Source organism: Ammospiza nelsoni, chromosome 15 (genome assembly GCF_027579445.1).
Source record: "Ammospiza nelsoni isolate bAmmNel1 chromosome 15, bAmmNel1.pri, whole genome shotgun sequence".
In the NCBI taxonomy this organism is placed as follows: domain Eukaryota; kingdom Metazoa; phylum Chordata; class Aves; order Passeriformes; family Passerellidae; genus Ammospiza; species Ammospiza nelsoni.
Window position 1 is genome coordinate 7,579,802 of NC_080647.1, and position 20,960 is coordinate 7,600,761.

Genomic DNA, 20,960 nt, shown 5'->3' on the forward strand with positions numbered 1-20,960 from the left:
CTCTCCTATTCAGCTGTCGAAATTGCAAGGCTAGAGCAGGTGTGATGACACTACAGTGCACAGAAATTAACAGAGTGGTCAGAGACCAAGGGCTTAAAGAATGGTTACATTGATAAAGGACTCATCTAGAACAAATACATTTCTCCACTCTGCAATTCAGATTACTTTGATAAGATTACTTCAGCAACAATTCTTCTCAACCTACAGCAGGAAGCCTGGCACACCAAAAGAGCAAGAGATGGTTCCTGCATGAATATTTGGATCTATCTTTCCATTAGTTACCTGCCAGCAACAGAATACTGCTGATTAAGTTACACAGTTCATCAATAACTAAAATGTGGGAAAAAGACAGCTCATTTCTGGAATCAGCAATACAGATGTCCCTTCTTAGGAGCTAATTAAAGTCTTACTATGCACAGAGACTTTAGGCATATGCAGCATAAAAAAACCACCCTTATTGAATGAACTGTAATACAAGAGAATGTCTGTTTTGTACACATGTGAGGGAGTTTTTCCCATGCTGTCCCATGAGGTAGGTATACATCCCACCCATTCCACAGGAAAAGAAGAGGCACTATAGTTCAGCAACTCATTACAGTTTTATCTCAAACATGTCAGGTTCCAATTTCCCATGTCATTTGCTAACCCCACCTACCCAGAACTGTCTGTGAAGCTGCACAGATTAAAGATTCTGTGTCAACAGGGCAGAGCCATCAGTTACAAAACTCACGAGAAATGCCCATCAGTGCTTCCCTCAGACTGCCACAGGAAAAGAACACCTTAAGGGAAGTGACATGGAGGGAAAAACACATCTTTAATTCTGAAAAATTTAAATGGATCTCCTTAAAGTGAGATTTGTGTTGAGGCTGCTGAAAGTTGAGGGAGCTGTGGCATAGGCCTTTGTGTCCCTTCACTGCCCTGTGCTGAGGCCAAAGGCCGGCAGAGCTGTGACAAAGCCATGACAGAGCCATGACACCGCTGCACTGCCCAGAGTCCCACACATCCCAGAGTCTCCTCCCTAGGAAAGGAACCAAAGTGACCCCTGGGGCTGCTCCATCCATTCCTGGGGCACAGCAGCTGGGAGGTGTCCCCTGGCCAAGGACAGCGTGGGGCACCCAGAGCTTTGCAACACACCCAGGCAGGGAACACCTTTCTCCCAACACGAGTTTGTGCCTGACATGTCCACACCTCTGCACAGCTGCTGAAATCCAGAACAGAATGATACACAAGAGAACAAGCTCATGAAAGTTTACAGAACTTAAATATTTATTTTTAATCCATTTTAAACCCCCCAAAACATTGAAATAAGCTTCATCTATAAACAGATTTACAAGACTAACAACTACAGAAGCTAGAGGAGCACTACAATTTGTTTCTGTGATGCAGTTATTTTGTAAAGCTTCAGATCAACTGTATTTACAACTTTTGCTGCTTTTACATTTATAAAAATATTTATTTAATCCATAACATTATTGTTTTCAAAAACTATTTCCAGACTTTTTTCTCAGATATAAATTCTAATTGAATTTCAGTTATATAGCAGATGAAAGTTTTAAACAGAAACATTTTTTTAAAATTAAAACAAGGAGTTAAAAGTAATTTTTTTTACAGTGTAGGCACCATTGAAAATAATTGTCCTTGGCATATCTAACCACCATCTCTCACAAGTGTCCTTTATATAAAAACGATGTAATGGCAACATTTGACGAAAAATGCAGTATTTACTTGCACACCATTACTTTTTCAATATTTGGCAGATATATTTCAGATTCTTTAAAATGACTTTTGTGCAAAAACAAAATGTGCAGGTCTGAACCATAAAATAAACACACCCAGCCTTTATCAAAAATAAATTTACACCAACAGTTCCACAGCTAAGTACTGAAAAACAATCCCAGTTCAAAACTTCAGCATAATATACATACTGGGTTGAAAAAGGGAAAAAAACCAAATCAAAACAAAACAACAGAAGAGATTACCCATCTAGCAGTACCATAAATATATAACTGAAAGCAACTTTATAGTCTTACCTACTTTTTATGAAAAAAATCACTCCGTACTGCACAGTACTACCTTTTTTGTGAAAGAATATCTATAACTCAGTTATTTGCATATTAACTGGTAAATACATATTTAAAATACACTTTCAGAAAATTATAAACAAATGATGTTGATGTACTGTATTTAATGTATTTCAGAACAAAAATGTGTATAAATATCTTACAGGAGAAACAACACCACCACACAGAACGCTGGTGTTACACCCATCGACACCTGCGGGTGAGGTATGTAACATGCGACGCTCGGCTTCTCTGGCTCCCTTCCACCCAGGCATGTAGACTCAGAGGAAAAAAAATTAAATTAAGTTAAACTGGACTTCAGGTTTTGTCCATTATTGCCGAAAGCCCCACCCCCTCAACTGTATTGCTCTAAATTTTTCCTACCATGATGATATAAGATTGAGTTACTACTTCAAAACCTGTTCTAAAAGGTAATACACAGACTGTACATCAGGATAGACCTGTTGCTACATATCACCTGCAAACTATTGCCATATTGCTCTCAAATATATTTAATCATAGAGCTGCCTAAAATACTGTACCAATTTAGAATTAAAATAGATACTGTTGCAGGTTTGTTTTTCAGGGCACGATAACTATATGCTGGTTGAAGCAGGTGCTACAGCAATACCCTTGCCACTACATTACATGTCTTGAATATGCTTGTGAAAAAGCTATTTTTCTCTGAAGCTCATTAGTGATTTACAAAAGTTTAACTCATGAATATAAAAGACCTGTACAACTCCATGTACAGGAACAAAATAGCATCAAAACATACTGTACTTGCACATTTTATTAACTAAAGTAATGGTTATTTCTAAAAGCAAAACTGCACCTCAACATTTATCAGATTAAACAGGTGAAACTACAATATTAAAAGTTGTTCTTTACAAAATAATTTCCTGAAAATATAAAACCATGTGCACTGCCACAAAATAGTTGAGTAGGTGCTTCAAATCCTCAATCACCATCAATATGTTGCAAAGATCCAAAAGGCACAAGGAGCTCATGAGCTAAGCACTGCCAAGCTTGAAGTAGTTTTGGTGGGTTTCACTGGGTCCATACGAAACAGCAGTCAATTGTGTGAAGTTTCTTAGGATGAGTCATTAACAGAAAATCTACAGATAAAAAATGCAAGTTAAAAAATGTATTAATTATATTGTTTCAGCTAGGCAAACAGCACATAAATGTTTCTGCATCACTAAAGTAGTACATGCCTTCATCTCAATGGTTTATAGTACAAAACCCACCAGAAGTGACATTTTTAAGAAAACATTACTAAAAGAGGTAAGAAAAAGATTCTCTGTCTCCCCTCTTGCCTGTAAATATGTTTAAGACAAACGTGCAGGCTAAACTAAAGAAGCAAGATGGAGCAACTACAGTAAAGCTGTAGCACTTCAGGAGCAGATACAGTAATTGTTAGTATTAGTTTTAGTCTCAAACAGAAGTGTTACCTGTAACTATTGGAATCACACTGCAACATGTAACTACAAAGCTAAAGCACTGGACATAGCAGATATCTCTCTTATCACTAAACTACTTACTTCTGAAATTTCTCCATAAGTTTCTTCACCATCTTATCTGTGATCCCTGGACATGTTGCTTCTGCCACATTGATGCTTTTCTCAAGTTCCTCAATTGCTTTCTTTCTGTTAGCATTATTTGTGTCCTGCTGCTTGAGCTGAGGAGCAAACCAAAGAATTTAAAACTCAGAAAAGTTATTAGACACTTGGCTAACACTTTCAAAGAAGATTTTTAAGCCAACACTTACCTCAGCAAACACAGGGGTGATTATCATAGTTAAACAACTCAGGGTTTTAACAAGATCCTGATCCTAGAAGTTAACAAATATACACTACATCAGCATATTACAACTTATATCAGCACATATACAACATACACACTGCCACATGTGATTTTGGGAGTTGAATTAAATTTAACAAAGTGTTTAAAATACATTACAAAACCCACAAAGACACACTACATCAACAAATGTTATGGGATATTGAAACAGATGCATGATGAGACATCTCAAACAATGTCATTCAGCATCAGAAAAACAGTTCAGTTTTCCCTCACTAGTAAGAGACTTTAAAATTCCCATCTCTATGAAAGGATACTAGAGTACATCTGCAGTATATTTTGATTTAAGGCTGACAGGGCATAGGAAATATCTCTAACATGCATTATTCTCTTGAACTGCAAAAAAACCAGTCAGTTCTCATGAAAAGTGAAGTTACTAAGTTTTATCACTGTCTTCCTTAAAGTGGCTTCAGAAGCAGCAGTTAAAAGAAGAACTCCTCTGTCTGTACGCACCGTCCCGTTCTGGAGCTTCTTCGCGTCCGGCTTCTTCCGAACTGTAGTGAAGCTCCACTCAGGGTGAGAATTATTCTCTTTGTTGCTGGACTCCCTGAAACAAAAAGGACATGATGTACATAATACCAGCCACAACAGCACACCCAGCAAGCACAGGTAACCCAAATACATCACAAGACTATCAGGATTAGTTCCGTATTCCTTGAAATAATAAGGAAAACGCATATTAAAACATTAACTGAACTTGAAAAGAGGCTGAATAAATTGAAATGTGATCAAAAGCAAACAGAAGATGGTATCTGCCTACAAGGCTTACCTTCTCCCATGGCATCCCATTTAAGAGTTATCTGATAGCCAGAAAAACAAGACACTTACAGAAAGCATGTTATTCCCCAGGCACTATGCAAACTTCTTCATGCACCTCAGCTTTGCTCTGCAATATCTCTAACTGTGACTCAGTGGTTTTGGTATAACCACTGGCCTCAGACTAGGAAATAGATAGCACTTAAACAGAACTGAAATTAAGTTTAAAGAAAGAAAATTTACAGATGTAACAAGCACACAGATTGAATTATGTGTTACTCTTTAGGGCCATACAGGGAGTTTTCTTGGAAGAAGACAATAAAAAAAAAGGACCAGAGACAGATGTACAGAAATGGTGTTATTACACAGAAAAGCTGCGGTAAACCCACTTTAAAAACATTATTGAAACCAAAAAACCACACCCAAAAAAGACTACAAATTAAACTTACGAATCTGAACCATCTGAATCACTTTCATCACTACTGTGTCCCTCTGCTTTCCATCTCTTAAACCTATCAATCAGTTCTGTCAGATAGGAAGTCTTCTTGGCATTTTTCATAATGAATTTGTGCTTCAGAAGTTCTTTTGCAGTGGGGCGCTGTAAGAAACACATTAAATATTTAATGTCATGCTAACATTTCATGATTTTAAATGCTAATAGGGGAGACTTAGTAAGACAACAGACTTCTAGAGCTAACTTGTATAATATCAGGAAATTAGTGAAACAGGAAGTCAGAGAAGCCAGTAATTCACATTTACGAGCACGCTAAAAATACGATCAAGTCACCCATAGACTATAGAGCTTATCCTTCCACGTTAGAAGGTCACACCCAGGAAAATGACTAATGAAAACTCTCCAGTGCAACATTTCCTTGTAAGCTGAATTCAGACACCAAAAGCTGTGCTGAAGCAAAGGACTTCAGATGTTTCTCTCCTCTGTTAAGGCTTCTCTTCTGACATTATCCTAGTTCAGAGTGCATTTTAGGAATCTGCCTCTGCCACTGTAATTTATTTCAGCATTCTCCCTCCTCCTTTTGAGTATTTTAAACAAAACAAACTAGGAGAGAGCAGAGACATTAAAAAGCACCACTAAAATTCACAGTGCAAAGTATAGTCCCTAAAATGATTTCAACCACTGAAGATGCACAGTGTTAGCAAAATACTTCACAAGCACAGGAGAGCAGAAAACAAAACTGAAACATCTACACACACATGCACACACATTTATCTACTCACAAATGTTGGGTCCTTATTCAGACATGCATCAATGAATTCTTTAAAAGGTTTACTGAAGTCTCCTAATAAAGTGGGAGGATTGTTTTTCGGAATGAGGAACAGAACTCTCATTGGATGCATATCTGAGTTGGGAGGCTCCCCTTTGGCCAGTTCAATTGCAGTGATGCCCAGTGACCAAATGTCAGCCTGAGAGAGGGAAAAGTGACTGTTAGTACAAAATTATGGGCTGTCATGACTAAGTATTCAATAACTGACATCTTCACAGATAATGCATCTATATTATAAAATTAATGTTGGTCTAAGTAGATAATGCAAACATTCCCTTCTAACACTTCAGGAACACCTGACACACAAAGGCCTGGCTGACTTAATCAGGGTTTAATGACAAACATCACAGATCATCATTTTTGTTGCAGTTGGTGTTTTAACACTACCAGCAAGTTAAATGGACACCTAAATTTACACATTTTTGAAAAAGCTTCAGAGATATTGATCTTCCTTTGATATCTTCCATATGTTAATGACTAATTGCCACAAATTTCCTATGTCTAATTCAGAGTTTGTTTAGGTATCCAACCTTGTTTGACAGCTCACTCTAAATGAACAAGGTAGAAAGCTGAATCAAATCCAGCAGGAGATCACTTAATCTCTTTCCTAACAGACTGCTTGATGAATTTAGCTGGAGAATTATTGACAACTAGTTAGACTTGAAACACCAAGGTCACAGTGTAAGTCACAGCAGAATAATTAAGTACTATTTATTTTAGCTAAAAGCATCACTATAAACAAATTCTGACTTTGTATCAATACACAGTATGATATTTTGATATCATATATAAAATACTAGTATTCTAAATTTTTTTCTGATGTTGATTTCTTTTCCCAAGTGAAATACATTATTACTTGCATCTTTTCAGATGAGCTCCAATAGCTACTTAGATCACTAAAGGTGTTTCTCATTAAAAAAGTGTTTGGCAGTAGATGACTACACTTGGCCCAGAAACATAAACCAAAACTGCCCATAGAGTAAACAAGGATTACAATTTGCATCTCTCCAATATTCCTTTTTGCTCACAAGACCTAAAATAGCTGTACTTTATAGCAAAGAATTAAACTCACTGCTTATTACTGAAATACCATAACCAACAATTGTGTATTGGAGCAAAATTATTTTAAAGAAGAGATGGGGCTTACAAATTTCTGGAAGTACTAAAATGTATGAATTTCTAGTTTACTTTCCAGCTTTTGGAGTAGAGAGTCCACCATCTTGGCTTTAAATGAACTGCCATGTTCTGGTGGCATTTTACCTTGTGAGTATTTTATTACTGTTTGAATTAAATGCAAAACATTGAACTGAAACCAAACCAACCAACCACCCCCAATTCAGGGAGTTGCTCTGAAAGAGACATGACATCACCATTTTACTTGGTGACTTTGTACCTGAGTACAATGACAGGTAACTACTGTATAAAACAAATTCAATCCTACTTTTAATTTTATTATTTGAAACCCTGTAATTTCAAATCTACTTTTTTTACCTCTCCATACTCATAGAGCTAAAAGCAAAAAAAAATCAAAACAAATGCTGTTGGATAACCAGATACAAAAAAAAAAAAAAAAAGTTTTACTTACTTTTGAATCGTATGCTGACTGCTGAATAACTTCAGGGGCCATCCAAAACGGGGTTCCAACAAAGGTATTTCTCTTAATTTGTGTGTCTGTTAGCTGCCCAGCAACTCCAAAATCAGCAAGCTTAACATCACCTTGTTCTGATAACAAGACATTGGCAGCTGCCAAGGGGAAATAACATAGTAACTAATTAGAATACTGTTTAATGGTTTTTAAAGTTTTGTTAAAGTAACATTCGAAATGTTGCACACCTTTTATATCCCTGTGAATTTTCTTCTCTGAGTGTAGGTAGTCAAGACCTTTCAAGATTTCCTTTAGCATAGTAGCAATCTGGAACTCATCAAATGGGCCAGCACGCAGCTTTGGAAAAAAGACACATTAAAATCGTTTTAGTCTTGTATCTAATTTTTGCCTTGTTTTGATTCAATTAAATCTTAAACCTGAAACATTTTTCAAAATTAAAGAACTAACCAAATTAATGCAATATTCAATGCAATATGTCAGTATTCTAATTGAAATAGGTGCCACTGGAATGATCACCTTCACATCTCTACTGCCAATATACTGAAAACGCTCTTACTCCTCAAACACACTGTCTGTGCTCCCCTCAGCATGCAAAGCATAAGAAAAGTAACAACTAACTTTCCACAAATTTGTATTTCCCTACAAGCAGCAAACACAGCAAACTGAATTTTGCAATTTAGATTAATTAAATTAAGAAATCCAGTTCATTTCAAAATAGATTTATCTGTTGATTGTGGGTTTTAAATTTAAAGATGCAGTTTTCACTTGTCCCAGTATTTTTGATTCCATGCTTGGTTTTGTATCAGGAACATAACATACTACTATAAAGCTGCTAATGTATTAAGTGTAAACATTGCACATTAAAAAGCTATGCAAATAAAACAAAAAAAAATTAAAGTGAGCAATCAAAAAAATACTAACACCACAGCACCAAAACAGTGAACACCATGAAATTATGGTAAAGCAAAGCGAGGCAAAACTGAAATTTTATTCTTCTAAAATTTCCTCTACAGGTTCAGTGATTTAAATTGGCACTAGTAATAGCTATTTCCCTGTTTCTGACACTCCACAGAATACAATCAATTACTCAAAAGTTTTAGAGTATCTCACAGCCCCTTCCTCAAAAGGGCCAAGTTCTAGAGCTACAAACTACCACAAGCTACACCTAATTACTGTGCTTTTGATGAGCTGATGTGATGTAATTTGATAAAGAAGTTTAAATAGATTTGTGAAGTCAAGCACATACTTCAACTCTCACAGACAGGACTCCTGTTAGTGAAAACATAATTATTACCATTCTGTAATAGTGAGGACATGGTATTTTCCCTTCAGAATCACACAAAGACTGAGCTATATAATCTCACAGGAAAGGGTGGGTCTGTAGCACTGCAGCTGAGGCAGAGCTGCCCTGAAACCATAGGGAAACCACATTGACACTCAGCAGACTGTGCTTGTGCACTCTCCAGCCTACACCCTCCATGAATGCCACACTATCTGAACTAAAAGGCACTTTCATGCTTAACTGAAAATACCTGAACATGGAAAACCCAACATCCTTTAACCAGTTCAAATTAACTGTCTGTGGACACACTCCTCATTCATTCCCAAGATCCAAACCTAAAGGAAACATTTTTTACTGAACTGTAATGAATTCTACTTGGAGGAGGTGAGAAGTGATGGACAGAGGACCCCAAACCTCCAGCAAACATACAGCAAGAAAAGGACTTCTCAAACTAAAAAAAAAAACCCTGAGAACTGAAAACAAATGGATGCTTCCTAATGCTTACAGCCCAAAGAGCAATACAGAAAAATTAACACAATTCAATGTGACAGGACTACCATTCAAATTCACACTTTTTAGACCATTACCACATAGCAGTGATGTAGTATCAGCTGCCTCCAGGTACTTATTTTTATAAAGTGATATAAAACCACAATGAAATAAAGTTCACTGATATTTATAATGCAAAAAAAAGAAATCATATACTTACAAGATCCAAAGCTGACCCTCCACCCAAGTATTCCATTATTATCCATAGTTTTGTGCCCTGTAAAGGAAGGCATTGTCAAAAGGAAGGAGTTGTCAAAAGTCCAAGGCTGCCATAAAAAATTTATATATATATTTCAATAGACCACTAGCACAGTCTTAGGAAAAGTAAACAGAGAGTTGTTAATCACCTAGTTGTATGCAATTACTTCTTGTAGAATGATCACACAGCTCCTGCGAAGTCTTAATATATTAATTAATAAGTTTGACTTCTGTATTTAAAAAAAACAATGAAAAAACACCATCAGTACTAACCAATTTCTGCTACATAGTGTCTAAAATTATTTCACTTAAAGAAACAGAACTTAGAGGGAAACAAGTGATTAGGCAGTGGTTTAAGTTTTAATTAAATACAAATAATTGTTCTGAGGACTTTGAGAATATGTGTTTCTGCACTTCCTCTGTGGAGATGTCTCATCCTCTAGAACTGACAAATTATTCTAACAGTGATTTCTAGGTACTGACTTTGTCCTTGGCTTGTCACTGCAAAAGGTGGCTGGTTCACAGAAACAAAAATGGAAGCACTTAGCAAATCTACAGACTACTTCTTGCTAGAGACCCCTCAAGAAACAAAACTCAAATATGAATCTATGTGGTACTAGTCAAGAAAATTTCGTGAATAAATATATTGATTTAAAATAAAACCCAGCTATTAAAATACTCAACTGAATCGTAGCTGGTGAAGTACCACACACACTGTATAAGTTTCCAGCAAATATTTACCAGTACTAGTTTCTCATTACAGAGCACAAGCTTAGGGCAGGAGCACTCTTTAAAGTCTCTTGCATTCTCCATTGTATACTTTCCCACCCTATGGCCTGCCCAGGGATGGAAATCTAAAGAAAACTCAGCAAGCAAATAAAGGTGCAGTTTCTGAAAGCACCACATCCAATCATCCTAACAAAGTGTGCTCTATTAGATTTATACTAAATTTAAAAACCACACCATTTATGAGAGTCTATTCCAATATTATGATCTCAGCAGGGAAGGGCTGGCTAATTTTAGCAGTTTTTATAAAGCCCAACTTTGTCAGCTCAGAAGACCTGCAAGGAACTCCTGTTCAAGGCAAACATTGTGGTTAGCAGACATGTTTGGAGAATTTGACTTTTACTTGAAAACAGTACAGGGTGAAAATGAGTAAGTACTGTTTCTCAAACAATGTCTCAAAGAAATTGCTGCTATCCACTGCACTCGGGTGTGGGCATTTTCTAGCCAGGCATGAACAACCTTTTTCCTGGCTATTTTCTGTCAGCCAAGTATAAATAGGGCAGAACAACCGGAATCTTTAGATTGTCTCAAAGTTTTGCTGCACAAAGTGCTGCACAATTCTGATGGAAGTCTCTGGATGTCACTGTAGGATTTCTCCATATTTAAATCTGAAAAGCTGAGAATAACTTCAAGTTTGTTTCAATTGCAAAAGAAAAGAGCAAGCTCAGGTGGCTGTAATAATTACAAAGCTAGAGACTGAAAACCTTGGTCTAAATGGCACAAATAAGGAAAAGAATCATGGAATTCCAGTCATCAAGAGATTTATCTCTATGGTACTGCTGGAAAGTCCACCTGAAGCACTTCATCAAGTGCACTTTCCAAATTTGTGCAACCAGAACATGCCAGAACTATAGTAACTTTTAATACTTTTAATCTTTTTCTTGCCTGAACTGGTAGGGGACTAATGCATTTTGACAAGCCATTAAGCTGGAGGAAAACACTCATTTCAGCTATCTAACCTAACTTATCAAGGGGACCCTGCACACCCAATGGTTTATTAATTAAGATGTTAATTGCAATCCAAGTGCAATAGGGGATGAGGAGACAAATTTAGATCCTGATCTTCTACAAATATGAAATAGCTACAAATACCTCCATCAGGACTTAAATTATCTTACAACCACAAAAGCTGCAATACAGCTGAAGCTCATATGATTTTACCCACATTAGTGAAAGCCAGGGTACAAAGGTAAAACATTTTATTATTGTACACAAATGTGTTTATTAAGGTGCATTCTCTGACTGTATATATGCTTGCACATCACCTACCAGTATGTTTATAAAACACTATTGATCTTGCCAGACACCCAAGGAAAATTCAGGAAAAAATTACTAATACCTAAACTTTAAGGTTAATTCAATGGGAAACTCCCATTTGAACCTCAAGATGTCCCACACTACCATGACATGGGGCTTTTGTACCTTTTTGTGTCACAATAACTGGCATCAACTTCATCACAAGAACCTCAAGGAAGCTGACCTTGCCATCTTGTACCAATGATAAGGTTTCTCGAGACTAAAATACCTGATAACAGACAAGTAACATTGCACTGCTAGGAAAACTCTTAAAGGACTGTCCATAGTTTTAAAATCACATTTACAGGTGGGATATACAAGCTGTAGCTAATGAACAGCTAGGCTGCAGAATGTCACAAGTTAGAAAGTCAAGTAATTGAAATAAAGACACTCTAAGTCAAGTAATTGAAATAAAGACACTCTTCAGTCAAGTAAGTGAAATAAAGACACTCTTCCTTTCTGCCTTTCAGCAGCAGGGGCATCTGGGAGAGCCTGCATGCAGCTGGCAAGCCCCAGGCTCCCTGGGACTGGGTTGCTTCTGCATCCTGAAGTGCAAAGAATATGTAGAACAGACCTTATCATTGGAACAAAAAAACGCCCTCTCATCTGAAATGTTTGCAATTAGAACCCCCTCACAATTACATCTCTTCTGCCATGTTTTAGTTGTAACAATTTTTAGTTATCAACTATCTTGCTGGAGGGAAAACTCAAAAATTACAAAATTATGACAAGAACAATCTGCTTACTCGAAGTTTAGTTAGAATTGGTTAAAAAAGAGTAAGTTACAACAGAAGATGTTCCATTACAGTTCAAGTGGATGACCTGTGGCTTACATGATAAACCTGAAATCAACACATGGTCTCAGTGATGACTTCTTCAAAATAGAAACCATAAAATTTAAACATTTAAGACAGATCTAGATTACTGAACTAGAGAAATATCAGTAGGTGCTGTAGGCAACCTGAATGCTTTTGCACTGAGGGTCTGCTTTAGTATTTAGTCAGGAAAATACTAAGACTCTTTGAACAGTGTAAAACTGCAAACACTTCTAATGGCATTTCTACAGCTTCAGAGAGAGCTACATGTATGATTTAGTAAACTATTTCTAGTTTACTAGAACACTTTAGTAAACTATTTCTAGTTCATAAAGCATGATCTGAAACATAGCACACTGGCTCAACTGTTTTGTTTGCCTGTAGATGCCAAAGAAAAAGTAACCTATCTTCAATTTTGAAATACCTTCTATTTACTTTATGCTCTTTTTAACCATTATCTTAAAAAATATTTCTAGGAATTTTTCAGTGATATTTATAAATAAATTGAAGTATCCAGGAATAAACATATTGGGACCATTATGAATGTGAGCTTCACATTACTTATATCCATGGCAAACTGTGTCTGATCTCTGCAGTCTAGGACTTGGCTTTGTAAAAAATGTCTTATTTTTCAGAATTTAACCTCAGTATTCTTTAACCTTTAATTATACAGTCTTTTGGTACCAACTGTACCCATTTCATTGTTTTAAAGAGAAACTCTCAAAATACCTATTACTAAAATGAAAAGGCAGAATAAAAGATTCTTTGCACACTGAACAAAGCCAATACCCTCTTTCCCCTGAGGAATCTCAAGCTGAAAGATCTTGAACTAGCAACCTAGTCGAAGAACAATTTAGATAGAAGATACTACTTAAAAAGTTGCTTTATTTATTTTTAATTACAGAATTAAAGGTATTAATTTATTTGTGGACATTTTATTCATTTTATGTGGGGAATAGCAAGCAGCAGAACTACCTCTCATGCTACTCTGGGATGCAAAACATTCCTGTGAACAATTTTTTACTTTTTGTTGTTGTTGTTTTGTTGGATTTTTTTTCCAAGAGGAATTTCTTAAAGGAATGAGAAAGTAACCAAAGTCCACAAACACCTCCCCAAACTCCATGCACAGAAATTTTCCTTCCCCCAAAACTTTCCAAGTGTGAAAAGTAAACAAAAGATCAGCATTAATCTTTCAGAATGTATCCATTTAGAACAGAAATGGAAAGAACTTACAGAGTGGTTAGGAGAGTACTGCTGCATTAACATGATCCTACATTTGCCAAGAATTTTTTTAAATAAAAACCTAAGCAGAATTTAATAGCTGAATAGCACTGACAGAATAGCTAGACTTTACTTTCCACATCTATATTGCTGTAAATAGTGATAAGACTATTTTCTTTCCCTATCCAATCCATAACTTATAAAGCTTTTTCCACCCCCCACCTCTGAGAAAACAAAGAACAAACAAAATAAATCCCCACCCAAAGTTTAATTCCTCCATTCATAGCTGCTGAAATCACTGTTCAGTTCTGAGATTTCACAAAACACTTTTCCAAGCAAAACCACTGACAAGTAAGAACACTTTCCATGACTTACTTTGACCTGTTTGTACTTCAGGGCAAACAACTAGGCTTTTACAGCACAAAGCTGAAATGATGGATATGCAGGAGAATAGAATTTAGGGCTTAGTTCATCACAGAAAATAAAGGACTGTAAAAAAGACTGATCATGTCTGGATCTGCAGCACCATTTGTACACTGCTGCAGGGGAACCTTACTAGATGAACTCAAAGTTATCTCGAGATGAACCTGTTTGTTCTAATATGCTGTGATGGTAGAAAGTAAATCCCACTTCTCAGACCTTTATTACTTATTCACAAACACAACAAAAATCCCACCAATTGAGCCCAATAAAGATTAGCAAAAATGGGTTATCAATGGCAATTTGTATGTGTAGTCAGGTGTGAAGAAAACACAGTAAACAGCAAAGCTACTACAGCTGTCTTGCATTAGCCAAAATGAAAAGTAAGTATTTGGAGTATACTAAATATACTGGAAATATTGGAAAAATAACTTGCCCACTTAGTATTAAAATATAAAAGATTGAATATTTTTGCAATTTAAATGGAAAAAAGCAAAATCTACAAAGAATATTACTAAAATTCTTCAAATACAAGTGTGAGACAGAGAATGCTTATCAGAAATCTGTCTCTAAAATGTACAAAACCCCACTACACCTTAAGAAAGCAGAAATGCTGAGAGGGAGACCAAGCACCAAAAAACAGAACCAACCAGAAAAACCTCCCAAAGTGAAGCAAACAAACCAAAACCAACAAAAAAACCAAACACAAGCAAATAACCCCTCCCAGATACTTAATATATTTGAACTATCACTAAAACTTTAGCTTTCATTAAATGTTTTCAGGGATTTTTTAAAAGTCACTTAAAATATTTCAGCAGTGCAAAACATTTAAGCAGTACTTAAGGTGAAAAGTTTTACTCAACATTTTGGTTTTCTGTAGGTTTTATTTTGCTTGTTTGTTAAATTATGCCTTAGATAATATTTCACACAGTGGTTACATAACTGCTGATGTCAGTGTTACTTTGTCTCTCAGGCCTGCTAAGCTGCATAACTGCCAACACATTTTACATGATACAGGGTTTCTTTCCACACAGGAACAGCTTTTGCTTCTGTAAGTATGAAGGTGTATTTCTTTTGCTCAGAAAGGCCACAAAACTGTGCTAGGGGATTGTGGAGGGATGAGAGAAAACCAAGGCCCAAAAGCAATGGCAAAAAGAATCCTTTATCAACTCTGTTCATTCTTTAGCCATTTTGTGCAAATCCCAGGCCTGAAGAGCAAACAGCAAAAAGAGAAAAATGAAGTGAAAAACTCTGTTCAAAGAAAAATAAAAACCTACTAAAAATGCCAAGTTGGCATAATAAATCTTCCTTAATTTTACATGATTTTCGTAGCAGCATTTTCTGCGCAATATTATACATTACCTTTAAATATGATCCATAGTATTTTGTTACATAAGGACTATCACACTGACTTAAAACAGTTATCTCTTGCTGTATATCTTCTATTTCATCTTCTGCTTCCTCAAGGTCTATGATTTTTATGGCAACCACTTGCTGTGTCCGGTTATCAATTCCTTTGAAGACCTCACCAAAGGAGCCCTTCCCAATGCGTTCCAATTTTGTGAAGAGTTCTTCTGGGTCTGCTCTGTGGTTCTAGAAATAGGAAAAAAAAGGGAAAAAAGACACATGAATTGCCTAATTTACTTCCAAGTTATTAGGCCTCATTACTCCCCAAGAAGCACATCATCCAGATTCATCACCACCAGAAGGGTTGCATCAGGTTAATTTATTTCCTACACACTAACTCCCAATTCAGCTATTAGTTACAGAACATACATTATGCAATTCTGTCAAAGGTAAGTGAGCCTTACCAGGGAGGGAGTCAGGTACAAACGTCATTTCACTTCCTCACATAACCACCCTTTAAAGAACAGAGCTGTTCTTAACATTAATCCTGTCTGTGCAGGAATTCAGAAGGCTGGGAAATGCAATTACTGGCACAGGACCACCACCACCATCATGGGCTTCCCACCTGGCCACGAGCCTGGGGCAGGCACAGCTCCCTGTCATGGAACACAGCGAGGGGTGCCCAGGAGAGGATGGCACAACTGCCAGAGCCTGAGATCAGGTGAGACCAGGTGTCTTTGGGGCAGTTAAAAGGGCTGACAGAAAGATGAGCCAAAGGGACAGAGGAGCTCAGCAAGGAATGAGAAGCTGTCACGGAGTGCTGGACCTGTGGCACTGCTCAGAACTGTCAGGTATCTCACCACACGTGCCTTAGAGAGGGGAGCAGAGCACTGCTGAGGACACTGCTGGTTTGGAATCTCTGCTGACCAACTACTCTTAAAATCACCAGACTGGTTCTTATAAAAATATTTTACATTTCTTAGTAGTCAAGTAGATTTTTTAGTAGACAAGTAAGTAAATTTCTTAGTAGCCAAGTAGTTGGGAGGGCAACAAAAAGGAAGCAAATTCTCATTTTCCCTTCAAGATAAAGCATGCTATGTAGCTTAGAGAACTTTGCATATCCCAACATCAGAGCACTGGCTTTTGAAGGACATGGATGACACATTCCACAGTTTAACAACACAGAACTTGTGATCAGAGTACAAAAGTTTACAGAGAAATGTTTTGAAGAGGTCAGACACACCAAAAGAACAGAACAGCCCATGCTTTGCAGAGCAACAGAATTAAACACCTTACTGCTATCAGAACTGGGCAACTGACTGCACAAATCAGTGTTGAATAAAGAAACATCCCTGCCTGAAAAAAGCCCTCTAACTCAGTAAGAAGTTCTGAAAATATGAAAGAAATGCTTTGCTCTGCTGCACCTCTCTCACATTCCAAAAGTCAGAACCACCGAAGAAGTGGCAGGTTTGGCAAAAGCAGATATTTAACCTAAACCAAATACTCAAGTATCAACATGAAACTCCAGAAAATTACATTGGTGTTCTTGCAAATTCCTGAGAAAAATTTTACTGGAAAAAAAATGCATTAGTACTTTAAGCTAGTCCAAAAGGGACAGTCCCATTTTCTTACATCTGGGCCCTTACTGCTGCTTCTTCCCTTTGACCAGAACCAGAATAGATTCCACAATATGGTGAAATGAATCTGGAAACAGATTTAGCTAAGAGTTAACCATATGATTTTCCAGGTTTATTTTCAGCTGAATCAGTTCACTGCTCATATATACCAGGCTGTTATTTCTATTATCACAAGAGGAAGGAAGATAAATTAGTACAGCAGATTCATACTGATCTGGGGAGGTAAGATTTTGCAAACAGACAAGACACACTGCTGCTCCTGAGCAGCACATTACAACTGTGGAATGAGGAATTTCTCTTTTGTCTATAATGAACTCATTGCTACTCTACTCCATTAAAAACAATTCTTAGAAATAGTTAAACAAAAAAAATTGTATTTTCTTCTGTTGATAGAGACAGTGAAAGACCTAAAAGATGAACAAATACACAATCAAAGCAAATGAAAAGAAAAAAAAAAAGAAGAACCTATTTGGTCTGAAACCTGGAGGAACTAATTCTGTTATACTGGGAAAGAAAATGACTGAAGGCTTCAGGTGCTCATAAAGCTTTTAGTTAAAATGGTGACAGAAGAGAAGTAAATCTTGAGACTGTCAGAAGACAGACACGTTGCTGCGCACTGCTGCACCAGTCCTGCCATCATTTCATCGCTAAGAGTAAAAAAAAAAAATTTTAAAAATATCTGAATTTAAAATCTATTTTCAGGCGTGCTCTAAAAAATGATTGTAGGGACAGGCATGCAAAAGCAGCAGTGACTGCCACCCAGCCTTTCCCTACTGCCAGGTAAGATGCCAAACTGTCCTCTAGACAGGAATAATTTCTCAACTGCATTAGTTACAATATGGAATAATCAACTGATAGCTCTCAATTTACAATAAACAAAGACACACACTTCCAAGAAACAAGAGAGATGACTGGAAAAACTTTTTATTGATGCTTAAATACTCATCTTCACAAGACCTAGCTTCAATTTAAGACATACTTGGAATCTGGGATTTCAGGAGTCATTCATACTAATTTGAAATTAAACCTGCTAAGCACTTCCAGTCAGATAAAAGAAAAGCAATTTAATAACAGACATGCTCAGCTAATCCAGCCCTTCATAAATGTCTGACCACCTCAAAGGGCAACACTTGGATTTTGCTGGGGGAGAAATGTTAAGCAGAAAACTCCTCTGGGCTCCTCAGTAGAAAAGACATCACTCCATCCTATACACCTACTTAACCACCATCAACAGAACAAACCAGGCCTACAAATTCCCTCCCCCAAGCTACTTCAGGTGAATCAGAGCTTTAAAGGCTATTTTATCTTCCAACAACTCCTGCTGCCATTATGTGTGAGTGCTGGAGTACAGGGAGATCAGTCATGGCTGGACTTCCCAGTGCTGCAGAACTCCATGTACAAATCCCTGGGAGGAGGAGGTGGAACAGAGGGGCATCAGAGGAGAACAAACCGTGCAGGACTACTTGAGGAAACAGTCACATCTTTCTATTCTCAGAAAATCCTCTCACAGCAAGCAAAGTCAGCTTTACAGCTTCTGTTACTCACCGAGGCTGACAAGGGACTGTAGGACACTCCAGGATAAGGACAAATATTTCCGACCAGCTACAGCTAATATTGAGATAATGTCCTTTGGAAAGACTTCAAACTTGTAACACTACATAACTTAAAACATGGCCTGAGAACAAAGACTGCATTTTGAAACAGATTTGCTTTTACCATTCTTAATTTCCTTGACTTTAAGCCTACTGTTCTACAGGAATGTTTTCCTGTAACTAATGAAAACAAAACAAAACTTTAAAAGACTGCTACATAAACAAATGTATAGAAAAGGATGGAGATATATTTTATATAAATAGAAGTGTATATGGGTGTATACATACAATAAATAGCAGTAAATTTCTGCAACACAGCTGCCAGCTAAACTAATATGGTAGAAATTACGATTTTTAACACTATTTACGCTACTGAGCAAAATCACCCATTGTTACTCTTTGTTTTTTCACAGATTTATCACTGAAATGGCAAAAAGCTTTGAAACATGCCTGCATGAATAACCAGTATTTTTTTAAAATATATACTGGTTTCCATGGGAAGCCATGTCTGCTGGGCAGCAGATGGTAACAACACAATAAACACTACATGGATTCCATCATCACCTCTCCAAAGAGAATACCTATAAGTGGACAAATCAGGTGGGGAATGCCTTGCTCTTTCCCTCCCTAAGCCCAGACAAAAGCAGCAGCAAGTCTGACAAGCACAGGCACATCCCCGTGCCCGCTGCAGTGACTAAAGCAGCAGCACGAGCGTGACACCACAAGCCCTCTCTGCACCCCTTCCAAGAGCACCATTCCAGCAGCCCAGCTCAGCACACAGCCTGGGGCCTTCAGGAAATCTCTCCTCCTCTCTTATTCAACCTTGCACCATCACTGTGTGTGTTTATACACATCTGTATGTGCACACAAAGTCACACAATCTGGCTCCAAAAGGACCTCAGGATGTCATCCACTCTGACCACCTGCTCAAAAGCCCCAAATAAAAAACACTATAGCATCATTTTTGCCAGCATACTTTTTTTTAAACATAATTTTTGCCAGTTGTTGTGTCAAGCATTCTGCCAATCTGGCTTATATAACCTCTTTCCTTTGATTCCAATAAACACATGTTTCTGAAGCAATGTCCTGGCTGTGTTCTGCTACAAGACTGACTTGCTGACTCACCTTTTCACCTCTGACCCTGTCATGTACCTGTTCTTCAAATTCTGAATTTTTCCTTTAAAACAAGGTTAAAACATACTGAATATGAAACTTCCAAGATTATAGAGAAATCTAATGACATAGACCAAATTAGAAGAAACAGTATGTCAGGCTGTGTCCAGATCTGTCAGTTCAGGACAGCTCTTTTACAGAAACAGGTCTTCTGAAAATGCTCATTGATGAATTTCATTCAAAGGTACTGAATGAATGAAAAAAACAAAACTTCAAAGAATCTCAGACAGAGACTGAACTAACACCTTGATTCTAACAAAATCAAGCATCCAACATCCTCTAGGACTCCTAAAGCAACAATTTCAACAGTCCTGTGAGATTTCTTCTAAGCAGTCTGTCAGTGTGAGAACATATATCCTCTTGTCTTAACAGTATTTCTAAAACCTGAACAAGAAATGCTGTTATACTATGAGGACTTCCAAGTGTCTCCCAGGCTTTATCTGGAACAGAAGTTCCCTTAGAATTGCAGCACTGCTACAGAGCAGCTCACCTACACTTACACCTACATTACCCAAATATGCATTGAATAAAGATATAATAATTAGTTCAGAGGATTTTATATAAGGTTGGTAAGAGAAGCCCATAGAGTATTTACTCATGTTTTTAAGCACCCACTACTATGGCAGCCTAACAGGTCCTGGTATCTTTGGAAGGCATTAGAATTACCTGTGTTTAAAAGACTGTAATTTCAAGCAATTCCACTTGCAGGCATTTACCTGCTCTCAGATAATAAAGTAACCCTTAAATTTTTATTCTGTTCAGACCCCCCAAAAATAAAATTAAGAGGGAGTAAGATTGACAAACCTGATAGGCGACAGTACTTCTTAAGAGTAATGTCTTAATCAACATTATTAATCATCTTTATCTCTTGCCATACACTATCTGCATGGAATTTCAGATATTTTATATATATATATACACACACACACTAATTATACCCCATGCATATTAAAATATGTAACAATATTTATTCAAATAAATTATATATTTTTTCATATTTAACTTGCATAAGGAAGTTACAGAAACTGTGCCATAGGCATGTGTGTGTGTATACATAAAAATTTAAATAGTTTGAA

General features: G+C 37.0%; 1 protein-coding gene across 2 annotated transcripts in view; it reads right to left on the reverse strand.

The window, feature by feature from the left end:
• Positions 1-1,242: 1,242 nt before the first annotated feature.
• The window catches only part of STK26 (serine/threonine kinase 26), a 29,562-nt gene continuing 9,844 nt past the window's right edge, over positions 1,243-20,960 (reverse strand). For both annotated transcript variants that reach the window (XM_059482621.1, XM_059482622.1), the window contains 10 exons: positions 15,498-15,728; positions 9,560-9,616; positions 7,796-7,904; positions 7,548-7,705; positions 5,916-6,101; positions 5,129-5,277; positions 4,377-4,470; positions 3,832-3,894; positions 3,605-3,741; positions 1,243-3,178 (listed from right to left, as the gene is read on the reverse strand). In XM_059482621.1, coding sequence (XP_059338604.1) covers positions 3,154-3,178; positions 3,605-3,741; positions 3,832-3,894; positions 4,377-4,470; positions 5,129-5,277; positions 5,916-6,101; positions 7,548-7,705; positions 7,796-7,904; positions 9,560-9,616; positions 15,498-15,728 — 1,209 coding nt within the window. In that variant the 3' untranslated portion in view covers positions 1,243-3,153. The remainder of the gene's footprint in view (positions 3,179-3,604; positions 3,742-3,831; positions 3,895-4,376; positions 4,471-5,128; positions 5,278-5,915; positions 6,102-7,547; positions 7,706-7,795; positions 7,905-9,559; positions 9,617-15,497; positions 15,729-20,960) is intronic.